Raw genomic sequence first — 15,128 nt, forward strand, 5'->3', positions numbered from 1 at the left:
ATACACTTTATGTGTATAATGACACTTCTTAATCACACTTTATCATTCACAGGATTGGTGTGTAGTGATGCTAGTGTGTGGGGATGGGGGGGGGGGTGGAGGATTGCTACTGGAAGCTTCTAGAACATTTTGTACTTTGTTTACCATATAAGGAAGTTAACACATTCTTATCCAAATTTGATCATCTAAAATGCCCATTTTGTTTAACTCCAAATTCTGCTTTGGCTGAAACCCATGATGGGCACCGATGTGGGGGACAGGTAGAGTAAACCTGGTACAGACTCCTTCGCTCAGTCAATGGACTGGTAAAGTGGCTATCCCCCCCCCTTCATAGTTTTTACCCTCCTTATAATGGTTGTCCTCCATCTCACTTGGTTTGCTGCTTCCAGGAACATGGGACAGGAGTAGTACATTACATACATAGAATGTATAGCACAGAAACAGGCCATTCGGCCCACCAGGTCCGTGCTGGTGTTTATGCTACACACGAGCCTCCTCCCTCCCTACTTCATCTCACCCTACCAACATAACCTTCCATTCCTTTCTCCCTCGTGTTTATCTAGCTTTCCCTTAAATGCATCACCTCAACTACTCCTTGTGGTAGCGAGTTCCACATTCTAACCACTCTCTGGGTAAAGAAGTTTCTCCTGAATTCCCAATTGGATTTATTAGTGACTATCTGACTGACTGATCTTCCTCGACCATTTAATCTCAACTCCCTGCGTTTTCTCCATATCCCTTAATCCCTTTGCTTACCAAGTAAGTATCTATCTTCCTTTTAAACACCTCAATTGTCCTTTGAATCTGTGGACTTTCCGGGTCAGTGGATTCCACATTCTGGCAATGCTTTATGTGGAGAAATGTTTTTTCCTGGATTTGCTTTTAACCGGCTTACCTCCAATTCTAAGATTACAATCCTGTGTTGGAGAGAAGTTTTAACATTTGAAAAACATAAGAGAAATGCAAATGGAAATAGAATAAATCAAATTAAACTGCCACCTGTTTTGTTTCCGAAAAAAGATATTAAAGAAAAGTCCATCTGTAAACAGCTTCAGTTTGATACCCAGCACAAATTCATTTTCATCCCTGAGAGCGATAGATGTTTGATGCGTAAGAGTATCAAGGGATAGGGTCCTAAGGCGGGTAAATGGAGTTGAGGTCCAAGTCAGGCTTGATCTAACTGAATGGCTTAGCAGGCTCGAGGGGCTGAATGGCCTACTCCTGTTCCTTTGTTCCTAAGACAAGTTTTGAATCATAAGTGGCATCCTTGGCTCATTGGGTAGTACTCTCATCTTTGAGGTAGGTGGTTGTGGGTTCAAACCCCACTCCAGCACACAATCTGGGCTGCCCCTTCAGTGCAGCACTGTCGGAGGTGACATCTTTCGGATGAGACGTTAAACCAAGGTCCTGGTTATACTTGCACTTTTCATTAAAAAAAGGAATGTCATCCCTAATGATTAAGACGCTTAACTTAAAATAACGAGCATGTATTTGAGAATAAAACTCCCCCAGTTCCAATTGTTTGGAATAAACTTGTTTTGCACTCAACTTTATTGCTGAAGTTACCAACTGAGAGTTCGGCCCCCCGCGCTCCATTTTTGCAATGTGCAAATTCCCCGCCAATAACAGATCATCAATGCAATGGAGTCTTCTTTAAATCTGTAATCAACTTTAATATTTTTTTATATAAACAAACAGTAAGTAACACACATAATTATACAGTCATTTAAAACATCAACCGGAAATAAAACGGTTTATTGAACACTAGTGTAATATTAAGTCATATAAACATCAGGAACTCCACAGTGTCATTCACTACACACAGTGAACTGAAATCGGAAAGAAACACCTCACCAAAAATGAAGGTTCACAGAGCTCGCAGGTCACGAGCAACATGGCAGCAACAACACCTCAATATTTCTACGACACACGTAGGAAGGTCACGTGTAAAATACTCAAGCGGGCAGGTAATGTACATAATCATACACAAAGGCAACGAGTATCATTCTACAGCATCTGATTCCAATGCTTTTTACACTTCATTGTCGTAAAGATTAGCATTTAACTGTGGTGTTTTGTCTCACAGCAGATTTAGACAGTCTTGACTGAGTGAGTAGAAAGGAAATGGGGCACCTTCTGGTTATGGCTGTACTTAAGTAGTGACTTTCAGAAAGAATCGTCATGCTTTTTTTTGGCAGTGTTTATATATACCTATCTATTTTTGTGACTTAACCTTGTAGATTAAACCCGCACATTACCATCTCAGTGGCAGTTTCTAATGCAATGTGTTAGTTGCGTGACTTCATTAAAATCCTGAGCTCAGTGTACGCTAACAGTTGAATAACTAAAACTTTCATTCCGCTGCTCCGTGCCTCTTTACTTTAAGGCAGAGCCCACCAGTTAGGAGAAGACTTATTTCATGACATTTTGTGTTTAGATTGCACAGTGCTCGAAAAGATGCTGTATGATGTCATCTATTTCTGCTGTTCCCTTTGGAATGAGATACAACTCTCCTGCATAGCCGCTTCAGTCCTGTATTGGTCCTCAGTATGATGGAACTGGACGTGCCATGCAGTCAATTTTACAGGGCAGCGGAAAGGAATGATTATCAGGGCAAAAAAAATACCAAAAAAAAATCCACACCTGAATCAAAATTACCATTGAGTAAACTTGCCACTATCCCACTGAAGATTCTACTCTTCTAAGCACACAGGCAGTCACAGTGATACACAAAACAGTCCTTTAGACTCTAATGGAATGACTGATAGCTTTATAACAGTGCCATTGACTACATTATAACATGAAAAACATTTAAAAACTCCTCCCGAAGTGAGCACCTAGTACACGGCAGAGGCCCCTGGCCAAAGAGCGATGGAACCAGGCCATCTGCTACAGCTCATTTTGTCTTCCTCTTGCTTATCTTTACTAAGATGCGTTTTCGGTCTTGCTCTATAGGCTTACAAGAAGGAAATCACTGGAATGCAGAAGAAATATGTAACCCATATTATATAGCATCGACTTTCCTATTTCTCAAGTCAATTCATATAATTTAAAATAGAACATCTTATTAAAAACAATGCACAGAATAAGAAATGCTAACAACGTACAAACGCACAGACTAGAAATCATTTTCCGCTTTACGGGTATATACAACTGTGTGATACATAATTTCAATCATGCTCTATCTACACAGATCATATTGCTTAAAAGGATGACAGTTTCGGAGAGTGCCAATGAGATGAAGAGGCCTAAGGAAATTTTGTTTTTTTTTACCAGACCGACAATTAATAATGGGGGAGGGCGCACTGAATGAGTTGAGAGAGAAACCACTCAATCGAACAGTCAAGGTGGAAGTGGGTGGATTGGTAGGACTGAGGTATTTACACACACTAACTGATGAGCACTAAATGGAGTGACATTGAAAGGCTTTTCATTTCTTCGAGCCGAGAGTGACGTCTACCTCCTCCTCGGGCTGTAGGGTATGCCACTGCGCAATGGGCCGCCTGGGGTTGGCCAGCATGTCTGACCAATGGCGTAGCTCCGCAGCAGTGCTGTTGAAACCCACAAAGACTTTCCCAATGGCGTCGTTCTTGCCGATCTTGTCATAGTCCAGGACAGTGACAACAACCTGCACTTTCTGTGTCAGAATAAATAAGAAAAAATATTAATGCAATGCTAATCTATAACATCTAAAATTCTGCACATTGTCATGATTTAATCACACTTTTGTGACATGAGTCACATTGTTGTGACATTAGTCACGATTTTGTGACATTAGTCACGATTTTGTGACATTGGTCAAGATTTTGTGACATTAGCGCCTCTAGTCACACCTGAAGTGTAAGAGCCTGCTTCTGTTACTTTTAACAGAGTGCGTATTGACACCGTTGGTCAGACAATGAGTTGGAGGCGGGGACGGAGCAAACAGAGTCTCCAAACTCTTTACTGAAACTACAGCAAACAGAGTCTCCCGATAAAAGCAGGATTATTTCTCCAACAAAGTGCAGTGAGTGGAGGATAGTTACATAATACAAATTCTGTGCGTAAGATCAATCCCAGTCACTTACAGCAGTGCAGTCTCCAGGCGTGATTGACGGGGGAATTACCCAATCATCCCCATTCTGGCCAGGACTTGTGGTGCCACTATATGCAGCCCTAATTTTTATTGGTAGCACCAATGCCTGCTATTGGCAACCCTGTCAGTGGCCCCCAATCAGCACACTGTCGTGGAAGGGGGGTGGGGGAAAGGGAATTACCTCTGCTTTTTGCTCCTTAACTAGCATCCAGTAACACCTTCTGCAAGGATAGGCTTCATCTCAGCTGCAACGCCCCTAGATCAAATGACTTAAAACAAATCACTGTCCATAACCGATAAATGAAGGATGGTCACTTGACTGAGGTACCAGAGTGCTGTTGGTATCGTTGGAACCGAGTGAAAGCATATCTTCAGGAGAACATTTAGGGAGAGAGACCAAAAACAAGGTACAATTTAAGGGAATCAGGGTGGGCAAAGCAGTGAGCTGCCACACTGTCCTTTCATCTCTGGGTCCTCGGCTGCAATCCAGTCCAGACTGATTAGATGAATTAGAAGGATTGCAGGACTTAAAGGGTTAAATAATGAGGCCATGTTGCAAAAACGAGGCTTGTATGCCCTTGAATTTAGAAGATTGAGGGGTGATCTAATCGAGGTGTTTAAAATGATAAAGAGATTCGAGGGGGTAGATAAAAAGAAACTATTTCCTCCGGTGGGGGAAATCCAGAACAAGAGGGGGGCATAAACTTAAAATAAGAACTAGGCAATTCAGGAGTGAAATCAGGAAGCGCTTTTTCAGACAAAGGATAGTGGAAATCTGGAACTCACTGCCCCAAAAGGCTGTGGATGCTGCGTTCAGTGAAATTTTCAAGACTGAGGTCATTAGATTTTTGTTGGGTAATGGTATCAAGGGCTATGGATTAGAGGCAGGTAAATAAAGCTGAGGTACAATTCACAATATATATCAATGATTTGGATGAGGGAACTAAATGTAACATTTCCAGGTTTGCAGATGACACAAAGCTGGGTGGAATGTGATCTGTGAGGAGGATGCAAAGAGGCTCCAATGTGATTTAGACAAGTTGGGTGAGTGGGCAAGAACATGGCAGATGCAGTATAACGTGGATAAATGTGAGGTTATCCAGTTTGGTTGTAAAAACAGAAAGGCAGATTAATATCTGAATGGTGATAGATTGGGAAAAGGGGAGGTGCAACAAGACCTGGGTGTCCTTGTACACCAGTCGCTGAAAGCGAGCATTCAGGTGCAGCAAGCAGTTCGGAAGGCGAATGGTATGTTGGCCTTCATTGCAAGAGGATTTGAGTACAGGAGCAGGGATGTCTTACTGCAGTTATACAGGGCCTTGGTGAGACCACATCTGGAGTATTGTGTGCAGTTTTGGTCTCCTTATCTGAGGAAGGATGTCCTTGCCATGGAGGGAGTGCAACGAAGGTTTACCAGACTGATTCCTGGGATGGCAGGACTGACGTATGAGGAGAGATTGGGTCGACTAGGCCTATATTCACTAGAGTTTAGAAGAATGAGAGGTGATCTCATCGAAACATATCAAATTCTAACAGGACTAGACAGACTAGATGCAGGGAGGATGTTCCCGATGGCTGGGGAGTCCAGAACCAGGGGTCATAGTCTCAGGATACGGGGTATGCCATTTAGAACCGAGATGGGGAGAAATTTCTTCAATCAGAGGGTGGTGAACCTGTGGAATTCTCTACCACAGAAGGCAGTGGAGACCAAGTCATTAGATGTATTCAAGAAGGAGATAGATATATTTCTTAATGCTAAAGGGATCAAGGGATATGGGGAAAAAGCGGGAACAGGGTACTGAGTTAGACGATCAGCCATGATCATTTTGAATGGTGGAGCAGGCCCGAAGGGCCGAATGGCCTACTCTTGCTCCTATTTTCTATGTTTCTATGTACAGATCAGCCATGGTCCAATTGAATGGCGGCACAGGCTCGAGGGGCTGAATGACCTCCTTCTGTTCCTATGTTCCACAGTACTCTGGCAGAGGAAATTAAACTCCCACAAGTAGGCCAATGCTAATCTCTATGGTTTCCACTTCGGATGCAGCCAATTCTATTTTTCTTGTTCCCACTCCCAACCTGGCTGAATTTAGACCTTTCTTACTTCAAAGTTGACTGGTTAGTAACAGCATCAGGCCATATTTGGAGGATGAGTGTTAAATCTTAGTTTCCAACCAGGCAGATTGTGCAGCTGCCAAGAGAATTGACAGATGTTATTGAAACTCTGCACACTTAGTAAGTAAAGAGGAATCTCACTGGATATTTATGATGCCACATAGAGTCTTGCAGCACAGAAGGAGGCTATTCAGCCCATCGTCCCTGTTCCTTTTCAAGTATATATCCATTTCTCATTTGAAAGTTACCATTGAATCTGCTTCCACCGCCCTTTCAGGCAGCGCATTCCAGATCATAACAACTCGCCGCGTAAAAAAATTTCTCCTCACCTCCCTTCTGGTTCTTTTGCCAATTATCTTAAATCTGTGTCCTCTGGTTACCGACCCTCCTGCCAGTGGAAACAGTTTCTCCTTATTTACTCGATCAAAACCCCTCATAATTTTGAACACCTCCACTAAATCTCCCCTGAACCATCTCTGCTCTGAGAACAATCCCAGCTTCTCCAGTCTCTCCATAACTGAAGTCCCTCATCCCTGGCTGAGTGCAGCTCCAACAACACTCAAGAAGCTCGACACCATCCAGGACAAAGCAGCCCGCTTGATTGGCACCCCATCCATCACCCTAAACATTCACTCCCTTCACCACCGGCGCACTGTGGCTGCAGTGTGTACCATCAACAGGATGCACTGCAGCAACTTGCCAAAGCTTCTTCGACAGCACCTCCCAAACCCGCGACCTCTACCACCTAGAAGGATAAGGGCAGCAGGCACATGGGAACAACACCACCTGCACGTTCCCCTCCAAGTCACACACCATCCCGACTTGGAAATATATCGCCGTTCCTTCATCGTCGCTGGGTCAAAATCCTGGAACTCCCTACCTAACAGCACTGTGGGAGAACTTTCACCACACGGACTGCAGCGGTTCAAGAAGGCGGCTCACCACCACCTTCTCAAGGGCAATTAGGGATGGGCAATAAATGCTGACCTTGCCAGCGATGCTCACATCCCGTGAACGAGTAAAAAAAAAATTCTAGTAAGTCTCCTCTGCACCCTCTGCAAGGCCTTGACATCCTTCCTAAAGTGTGGGGTCCAGAATTGGACGCAATAGTTGACATTACCTGTATTTGCTCAAAAGGTACTTCAAAGCTGAATGACTCATTGTAGTAGGGGTTAAGAGTATTTTTCTTAATTGTTGTCTTCTTTTTCTTCAGTCTTTTGCCATTCTGCATCAGGTGAATCTTCACATAGGGATCTGGGAAAGTAATAATGGTCAGGAGACAAGATGTGGTCAAGTAACAGGTCATAACTCAAAACAGAATCTGCATTTTTATTGCAATTGCTCCCAGGAAACCTTTTAAAGAAGTCCTCACACCCGAAACATTAGTCTTTCTGTTCTCCTTACAGATTAACCTGCTGCAGTTTCTGTTGCTATTAAATAAAAAATACAGCGCCTTTCATGACCTCAGGATGTGCTTCACAGCCAATGAAGTACAGTTGAAGTGTAGCCATTGTTGTAATGTAGGAAACGTGGCAGCTAATTTGCACACAGCAAGATCCCACAGACAGCAATGTGATAAAGACCAGATAATCTGTTTTATTGATATTGATTGAGGGATAAATATTGGCCAGGACATCAGGGAAAACTCTCCTGCTCTTCTTCAAAACAGTCCCATCTGAAAGACGGCACCTCCAACAGTGCGGCACTCCCTCAGTGTTGCAGTGAAGTGTCAGCCTAGATTTTGTGCACAAGTCTCTGGAGTGGGGCTTAAACCCACAGCCTTTGGATTGAGAGACGAGGAGTGCTGCCCACTGAGCCGCAGCTGGCACAACAACAACAATGTGCATTTATACGGCTCCTTTAATGTAGTGAAATGTCCCAAGGTGCTTCACAGAAGCGATTATCAAACAAAATTTGACGCCGAGCCACATAAGGAAATATTAGGACAGGTTGGTCAAGGGGAGAGGTTTTAAGGAGCTTCTTAACGGAGGAGAGCGAGGTGAAGAGGCGGAAAGGTTTAGGGAGGGAATTCCAGAGCTCAGGGCCTGGGAACTGAAGGCACGGCCGCCAACGGTGGGGCGATGAAAATCGGGGACGCGCACGAAGCAAGAATTGGAAGAATGCAGAGGTCTCGGAGGGTTGTAGAGCTGGAGGAGGTTAAAGAGATAAGGAGGGGGCGAGGCCATGGAGGGATTTGAAAACAAGGATGAGAATTTTAAAGTTGAGACGTTCCCGAACCTGTTCCAGAAACTATTATTCCAGAAAAATAGTTCCCTTTACATCTTTCTGAATTGATGAATTATGCAGCTTAATTCACATCAGTAGCCAGCCATTCTCCACCTTGTCTACCTGCATAACAACAGTGACTACACTTCAAAAGTACTTCATTGACCATGAAATACTCTGGGACACCCTGAGGATGTGAAAGGCGCTATATAAATGGAAGTTCCTGCCTTCTCACCGCAATGATCACAAGGTTGATACAGATGAGAGAGGACATGCTTTAGGCCCCCATGACAGAATATAACTGTTTTTAAGCTGTGAGACTGTACTAGCGCCGTTAGCTCCTGGCGCGTGCGTCTCACGCAATTGGCTGCCATGCGAAAGTGAAGCAGCCGGGATCTGCTAAGGCTGATTATTTTAAACCAGTGGTTCCTTGAAGACTTAACTTCAGAGAATCGTAGAATCTTACAGCAGAGAAGGAGGCCACTCGGCCCATCGTGCCTGTGTTGGCTCTTTTGAAAGAGCTATCCAATTAGTCCTACTCTCTCCCCCCCCCAACCCCGTTCTTTCCCCATAGCCGTGTAAAAAGATTTCTCCCCCTCTCCCTTCTTACATCTTCTACTTTCAATGCCAAAGAAGGTCAATGGACTTACAAAGACAATATCAATTTTAAGTAAAGTATGATCAAATTGTCTTTTATTCCGTATTTTGATTATTACAGCAATGTGGGCATATAAATTGAAACATTTTTATTCAAACTCTATCAAAATACTTTAATGGCTCTAGAGATTGTTTTTAGAATTATAGTGAAATGCAAATAAAATTGTCACAGATTCATTGAAGACTTGAGTTCCATCAGAGCCTTAAATGCTTCATTTCCGATTAAGATCTTTTTCTCAAGTTTTCCTTTAAACGATATATTTATTAAACATTCATGAATAAGTAAACTGTTAGGAAAGATATATTTTCATTTTGTGATACATTCGGTTTATTTGTGTTAATCTTTCCACCAGATAGTTGTACGGGATATAAAAAATTAATTGGAAGTGATGTTGGTTTTTACTTAAAAAATTCATTCTATGATTCAACCGGCAGTGTTTGTGCATTTTACAAAATGTTAGAAATTCCAGCACAGAATAAGGGCATTGGGCCCACCTTGTCTGTGCTGGTGCTAACTCTTCAACAGGAGCCAGCACAGGCACGATGGGCCGATTGGCCTCTTTCTGCGCTGTATAATTCTATGATTCTGTGGAGGTATCTACTCTAATGGCATTTCCTTGCTCCCCTCCCTCCCCATGTTCTTTCGTAATCACCCTACGTAAGGACGAGAACAGAGATGTGATGTTTTTTGGATTTTAGTAAGACTTTGGGTGTGATCCCTCGTAGGAAATCATACCAGAAAATGCACAGACGCGGACTCGGTGGCTCTGTATTGCGATGGTTTAAATTGTGGCTGGGCAATTGGAGAGAGAGGGGTTCGTGTGAATGGGAGGTATTTTGGATGGAGGGGGGGTGTGACGAGTGAGACCCTGTAGGGGGAAGGGAGGGTCTACTCAGGGGGACCATGTAAGGGGAGGAGGGTGTACTCAGAGGAATCCTGTAGGTGGAAGGGGGTGTACTGAGTTGGACCCTGTAGGGGGAGGGGGGGGGGTCCACTCAGGGGCATCCTGCAGGGGGAGGGGGGTGTACTGAGTTGGACCCTGTAGGGGGAGGGGGGTGTATTGAGTAGAACTCTTAGGGGGAGGGTGGTGTACTCAGGGGGACCTATAGGGGGAGGGGGTTATACTGAGAGGGACCCTTAGGGGGAGGGGGGTGTACTGAAGGGGACCCTGTAGGGGGAGGGGGGTGTACTAAAGGGGACCCTGTAGGGGGAGAGGGGTGTACTGAAGGAGACCCTGTAGGGGGAGGGGGGTGTACTGAAGGAGACCCTGTAGGGGGAGGGGGGTGTACTGAAGGAGACCCTGTAGGGGGAGGGGGTGTACTGAAGGAGACCCTGTAGGGGGAGGGGGGTGTACTGAAGGAGACCCTGTAGGGGGAGGGGGGTGTACTGAAGGAGACCCTGTAGGGGGAGGGGGTGTACTGAAGGAGACCCTGTAGGGGGAGGGGGTGTACTGAAGGAGACCCTGTAGGGGGAGGGGGTGTACTGAAGGAGACCCTGTAGGGGGAGGGGGTGTACTGAAGGAGACCCTGTAGGGGGAGGGGGTGTACTGAAGGAGACCCTGTAGGGCTCAATGTCATGACTGATTCTCTTTAACTCTTTAAATGATTTGGGAGATGTTACTGGGAATTTCATCTTAAAGTTCACAGATAGCCCCTAAATAGTGGAGGTGGTTACTACGATGGAAAAGGGGGATTTTGCTGGGTGTGGTGGTGTAATGGCTGTGTCACTGGACTAATAATCCAGTGGGGAATGAGTTCAAATCTCAACATGGTAATTTGACAATCAGAAATCAGTTTAAATAAATCTGGAAATAAAAAAGCAGTAACAAAAACCATGAAGCTGTTGGATTGTCATAAAAATGCAACTGGTTCACTAACGTCCTTTAGGGAAGGAAACCTGCCGTCTGTACCCGCTCTGGGCCTATATGTGACTCCAGTCCCACACCAACATGGGTGACTCTTACACTGCCCTCTGAAGCAACTCAATGTAACAAACCACTACCAGTGGTTCAAGAAGGAAGCCCACCTTCTCAGGGCAACTAGGGATGGGCAATATATGTTGGCCTTGCAAAGCGATGCGTCCCAAGAATTATTTTTTAAACTGTCTGGGAAAGTGGGCAGAAAATTGGCAGACACAGTTTAATATAGATAAGTATATATTATAATATATACTTATCTATATTAGGACATGGGGTCAAGAAACAGGCAGAGGGATTACAGGATTAACGTCCACCTGAGAGGGCAGACGGGGCCTCGGTTTAATGTCTCATTCTAAATACAGCACCTCTGACAGTGCAGCGCTCCCTCAGTACTGTACTGGGAGTATCAGCCTAGGTTTTGTGCTGAAGTCTCTGCAGTGGGACTTGAACGCGTGACCTTCCGACACAGAGTTGAGTTTTACCGGGGTCCCGATATTCGGCTGGGGCACCCGAGCAGGATCCCCGTAGGCCCTACGTTAAACCACCCATGCCTATCGATGAATGTATTACTGTCAAGCTGCTCTCAACATGTATTGCACTGTTCTGTGCACTCATAATGACAAAGGAGATTGCTAGCTGCATTTTGCTAGTTGAGAAAACCTCCGGCTGATTTCCCCAGCAGTTCCCATATTAGGAATCAAAGTGCATTGCAAGGACTTTTTTTTGTTCCACTCAAATTAATTGACAGGGGAAAAAAAAGAAAGACTTGCATTTATATAGCGTCTTTCATGCCATTTGGACGTCCCAAAGCGCTTTAGAGCCAATGAAATACATTTGAAGTATAGTCACTGTCTTTTTCTATTCATTCATGGGATGTGGGTGTTACTGGCGAGGCCGGCATTTATTGCCCATCCCTAATTGCCCTCGAGAAGGTGGTGGTGAGCCGCCTTCTTGAACCGCTGCAGTCCGTGTGGTGAAGGTTCTCCCACAGTGCTGTTAGGAAGGGAGTTCCAGGATTTTGACCCAGCGACGATGAAGGAACAGCGATATATTTCCAAGTCGGGATAGTGTGTGACTTGGAAATATATCGGTGGTGTTGTTCCCATGTGCCTGCTGCTCTTGTCCTTCTAGGTGGTAGAGGTCGCAGGTTTGGGAGGTGCTGTCAAAGAAACCTTGGTGAGTTGCTGCAGTGCATCCTGTGGATGGTACACACTGCAGCCACAGTGCGCCGGTGGTGAAGGGAGTGAATGTTTAGGGTGGTGGATGGGGTGCCAATCAAGCGGGCTGCTTTATCCTGGATGGTGTCGAGTTTCTTGAGTGTTGTTGGAGCTGCACTCATCCAGGCAAGTGGAGAGTATTCCATCACACTCCTGACTTGTGCCTTGTAGATGGTGGAAAGGCTTTGGGGAGTCAGGAGGTGAGTCACTCGCCGCAGAATACCCAGCCTCTGACCTGCTCTTGTAGCCACAGTGATTATGCGGCTGGTCCAGTTAAGTTTCTGGTCAATAGTGACCCCCAGGATGTTGATGGTGGGGGATTCGGCGATGGTAATACCATTGAATGTCAAGGGGAGGTGGTTAGACTCTCTCTTGTTGGAGATGGTCATTGCCTGGCACTTGTCTGGCACAAATGTTAGTTGCCACTTATCAGCCCAAGCCTGGATGTTGTCCAGGTCTTGCTGCATGCGGGCACGGACTGCTTCATTATCTGAGGGGTTGCGAATGGAACTGCACACTGTGCAATCATCAGCGAACATCCCCATTTCTGACCTTATGTTGTAACGTAGGAAAATCGGCAGCCAAATTGTGTACAGCAAGATCCCACAAAAAGCAATGTGATAATGACTAGATAATCTGTTTGTCTAGTGATGTTGGTTGAGGGATAAATGTTGGCCAGGATACTGAGGAGAGCTCCCCTGCTCTTCTTCAAAATAGTGCCTTGGAATCTTTTATTTCCACCTGAGAGGACAGATGGGACTTGGATTTAATGTCTCATCCAAAAGACAGCAACCTCTGACAGTGCAGCACTCCCTCAGTACTGCACTGAGAACGCCAGCCTAGAATTCGTGCTGAAGTCTTTGGAGTGGGGACTTGAACCCACGACTATTCTGACTTAAGAGGCAAGAGGGCTGCCCACTGAGCCCCAGGGAGTGTGTAACTGCTAGAAAATAAGGGGGTTAAAGAAAAGGCTTCAGGGATGAAGTTTTTGTCAGTGACAAAGTGATCTGCCTTCATTTTTAGAACAACAATTCCAATAAATACACTTTGGAAGACAAACACAATTGCATTTGGAAAACGAGATTTTGTCAAAGATCAAGGTTTATCGTGTCAGAAACTTGTTGTTCAGACATTTTAAAATAAGAGTTTGAAACTAGGAATTTGAATGGGAAATGATCAACACACCAGGGCTGGGGGCTACAATATGCATCATTCCTATCAGTGACACTTCATCCTCCTTATGCAGGCACAAGGCAAATATATCTCCCTGAATAATGAGGAGATGTATTTCTTGAAGTCATGCCAATTGATTCCATATTATTCAGCTAGCAGAGTAATGTGTTTAAAAAATAATGAAAGACTTTGACTCAGAAAGCTGACTATTTATTCTGTACTGATGCCAGACTATAATTTTGTTTCGGAAAATGGTTTTGGATATTTTTGGAGTTTTTATACACCCTGATTAAGCAATATTCCATCACGTGACAATCCGTAATACTGTCAGGGCAGAACATGCTGTGATGCAATGTACCAATATAGCTTCAAATCTAAGCTCTGGTCTGAGAAGGTTGTGAAAGTGGATAGGGTACGAGTTGGACGTCATACGCATGTCATAGAATCATACAGCACAGAAGGAGGCCATTTGGCCCATCGTGCCTGCGCTGGCTCTTTGAAGGAGCTGTTCAATTAGTCCCACTCCCCCTCCTCTTTCCCCATAACCCTGCAAACTTTTCCTTTTCAAGTATTTATCCAATTCCCTTTTGAAAGTTACTATTGAATCTGCTTCCACCATCCTTTCAGGCAGCGCATTCCTGATCATAACAAATCGTTGCATAAAAAAATTTCTCCTCATTGCCCCTCTGGAGTTTTATATGTTGTATGTGAGCTGGAATTGGTACAGAATAGGGTGTGGGTGGTGGGGTCTTGGAATGATTTGAAGTTTGCGCAGGAAGTGGCCAATGGGGAGATTGTTGGAGAAATGGAGGCTGAAGGGGAGGGGTTCAGCATTGGTGGAAGTGAGCTAGGGACGATGGCGGGCGATGCGATGGAGGTGGAGATGGGATTTGAAGTCAAACAGGACACGGAGATTGCACCCTGTTGCATTTGGCCTATGCCAGCTGCCGGTAGAGAGAGAGAGAATTAGTGTCCAGGATTTGGTTTTGCTGATATTAAAAGCTGGAGAAAGTCCTGGCTCATTCGCAACCTGATGTTGGGCAGTGAAATAAGAACACAGGAACAGGAGTAGGCCATTCAGCTCCTCGAGCCTGTTCCGTCAGTATAACGCACTAACACTACATGGCTTATTTACTGAGGGAGCCACTGGGGACACAAAGGGCCTCCGTTACATTAGCTGTTGCCCCTGGAAGCAGAGCTGAATTCCAGGGTCACCAGGTAGTCAACCCGTGACCGAAGACCGACATCCGGGTTTTCCATAACGTACGACAGAATTATAGGTGTTAGCCTTGGCTCATTGGGTAGCACTCTCACCTCTGAGTTATTAATGTCATGGGTTCAAGTCCCACTCCAGAGACTTGAGCACAAAATCTAGGCCAACACTCCAGTACAGTACTGAGGGAGTGCTGCACTGTCAGAGGTTAATCCAAGGCCCCAACTGCCCTCTCAGGTGGAGGTAAAAGATCCCGCGGCCACTATTTCGAAGAAAAGCAGGGGAGTTCTCCCCAGTGACCTGGCCAATATTTATCCCTCAACCAACACCACTAAAAAAACATATTATCTGGTCATTACCACATTGCTGTTTGTGGGACCTTGCTGTGCGCAATCTGACTGCTGCCTTTCCTACATTACAACAGTACTTTATCGGCCGTAAAGCACTTTGGCACATCCTGAGGTCGTGAAGGTGCTGTATAAATACAAGTTCTTTCTTTCTTTCTTTACTGAGCTCTGTGTCCTGTAAGTGCG

At 44.9% G+C, this 15,128-nt stretch overlaps 1 protein-coding gene across 4 annotated transcripts in view; it reads right to left on the bottom strand.

Annotated features, from left to right (window-relative positions):
* Window positions 1–1,664: 1,664 nt before the first annotated feature.
* Window positions 1,665–15,128, bottom strand: part of syt1a (synaptotagmin Ia) — a 345,191-nt gene continuing 331,727 nt past the window's right edge. For all 4 annotated transcript variants that reach the window (XM_067999279.1, XM_067999278.1, XM_067999280.1 and 1 more), the window contains 2 exons: window positions 7,311–7,444; window positions 1,665–3,637 (listed from right to left, as the gene is read on the bottom strand). In XM_067999279.1, the coding sequence (XP_067855380.1) occupies window positions 3,431–3,637; window positions 7,311–7,444 (341 nt within the window). In that variant the 3' untranslated portion in view covers window positions 1,665–3,430. The remainder of the gene's footprint in view (window positions 3,638–7,310; window positions 7,445–15,128) is intronic.

The sequence above is a fragment of the Heptranchias perlo genome, chromosome 18 (genome assembly GCF_035084215.1).
Source record: "Heptranchias perlo isolate sHepPer1 chromosome 18, sHepPer1.hap1, whole genome shotgun sequence".
Lineage (NCBI taxonomy): Eukaryota > Metazoa > Chordata > Chondrichthyes > Hexanchiformes > Hexanchidae > Heptranchias > Heptranchias perlo.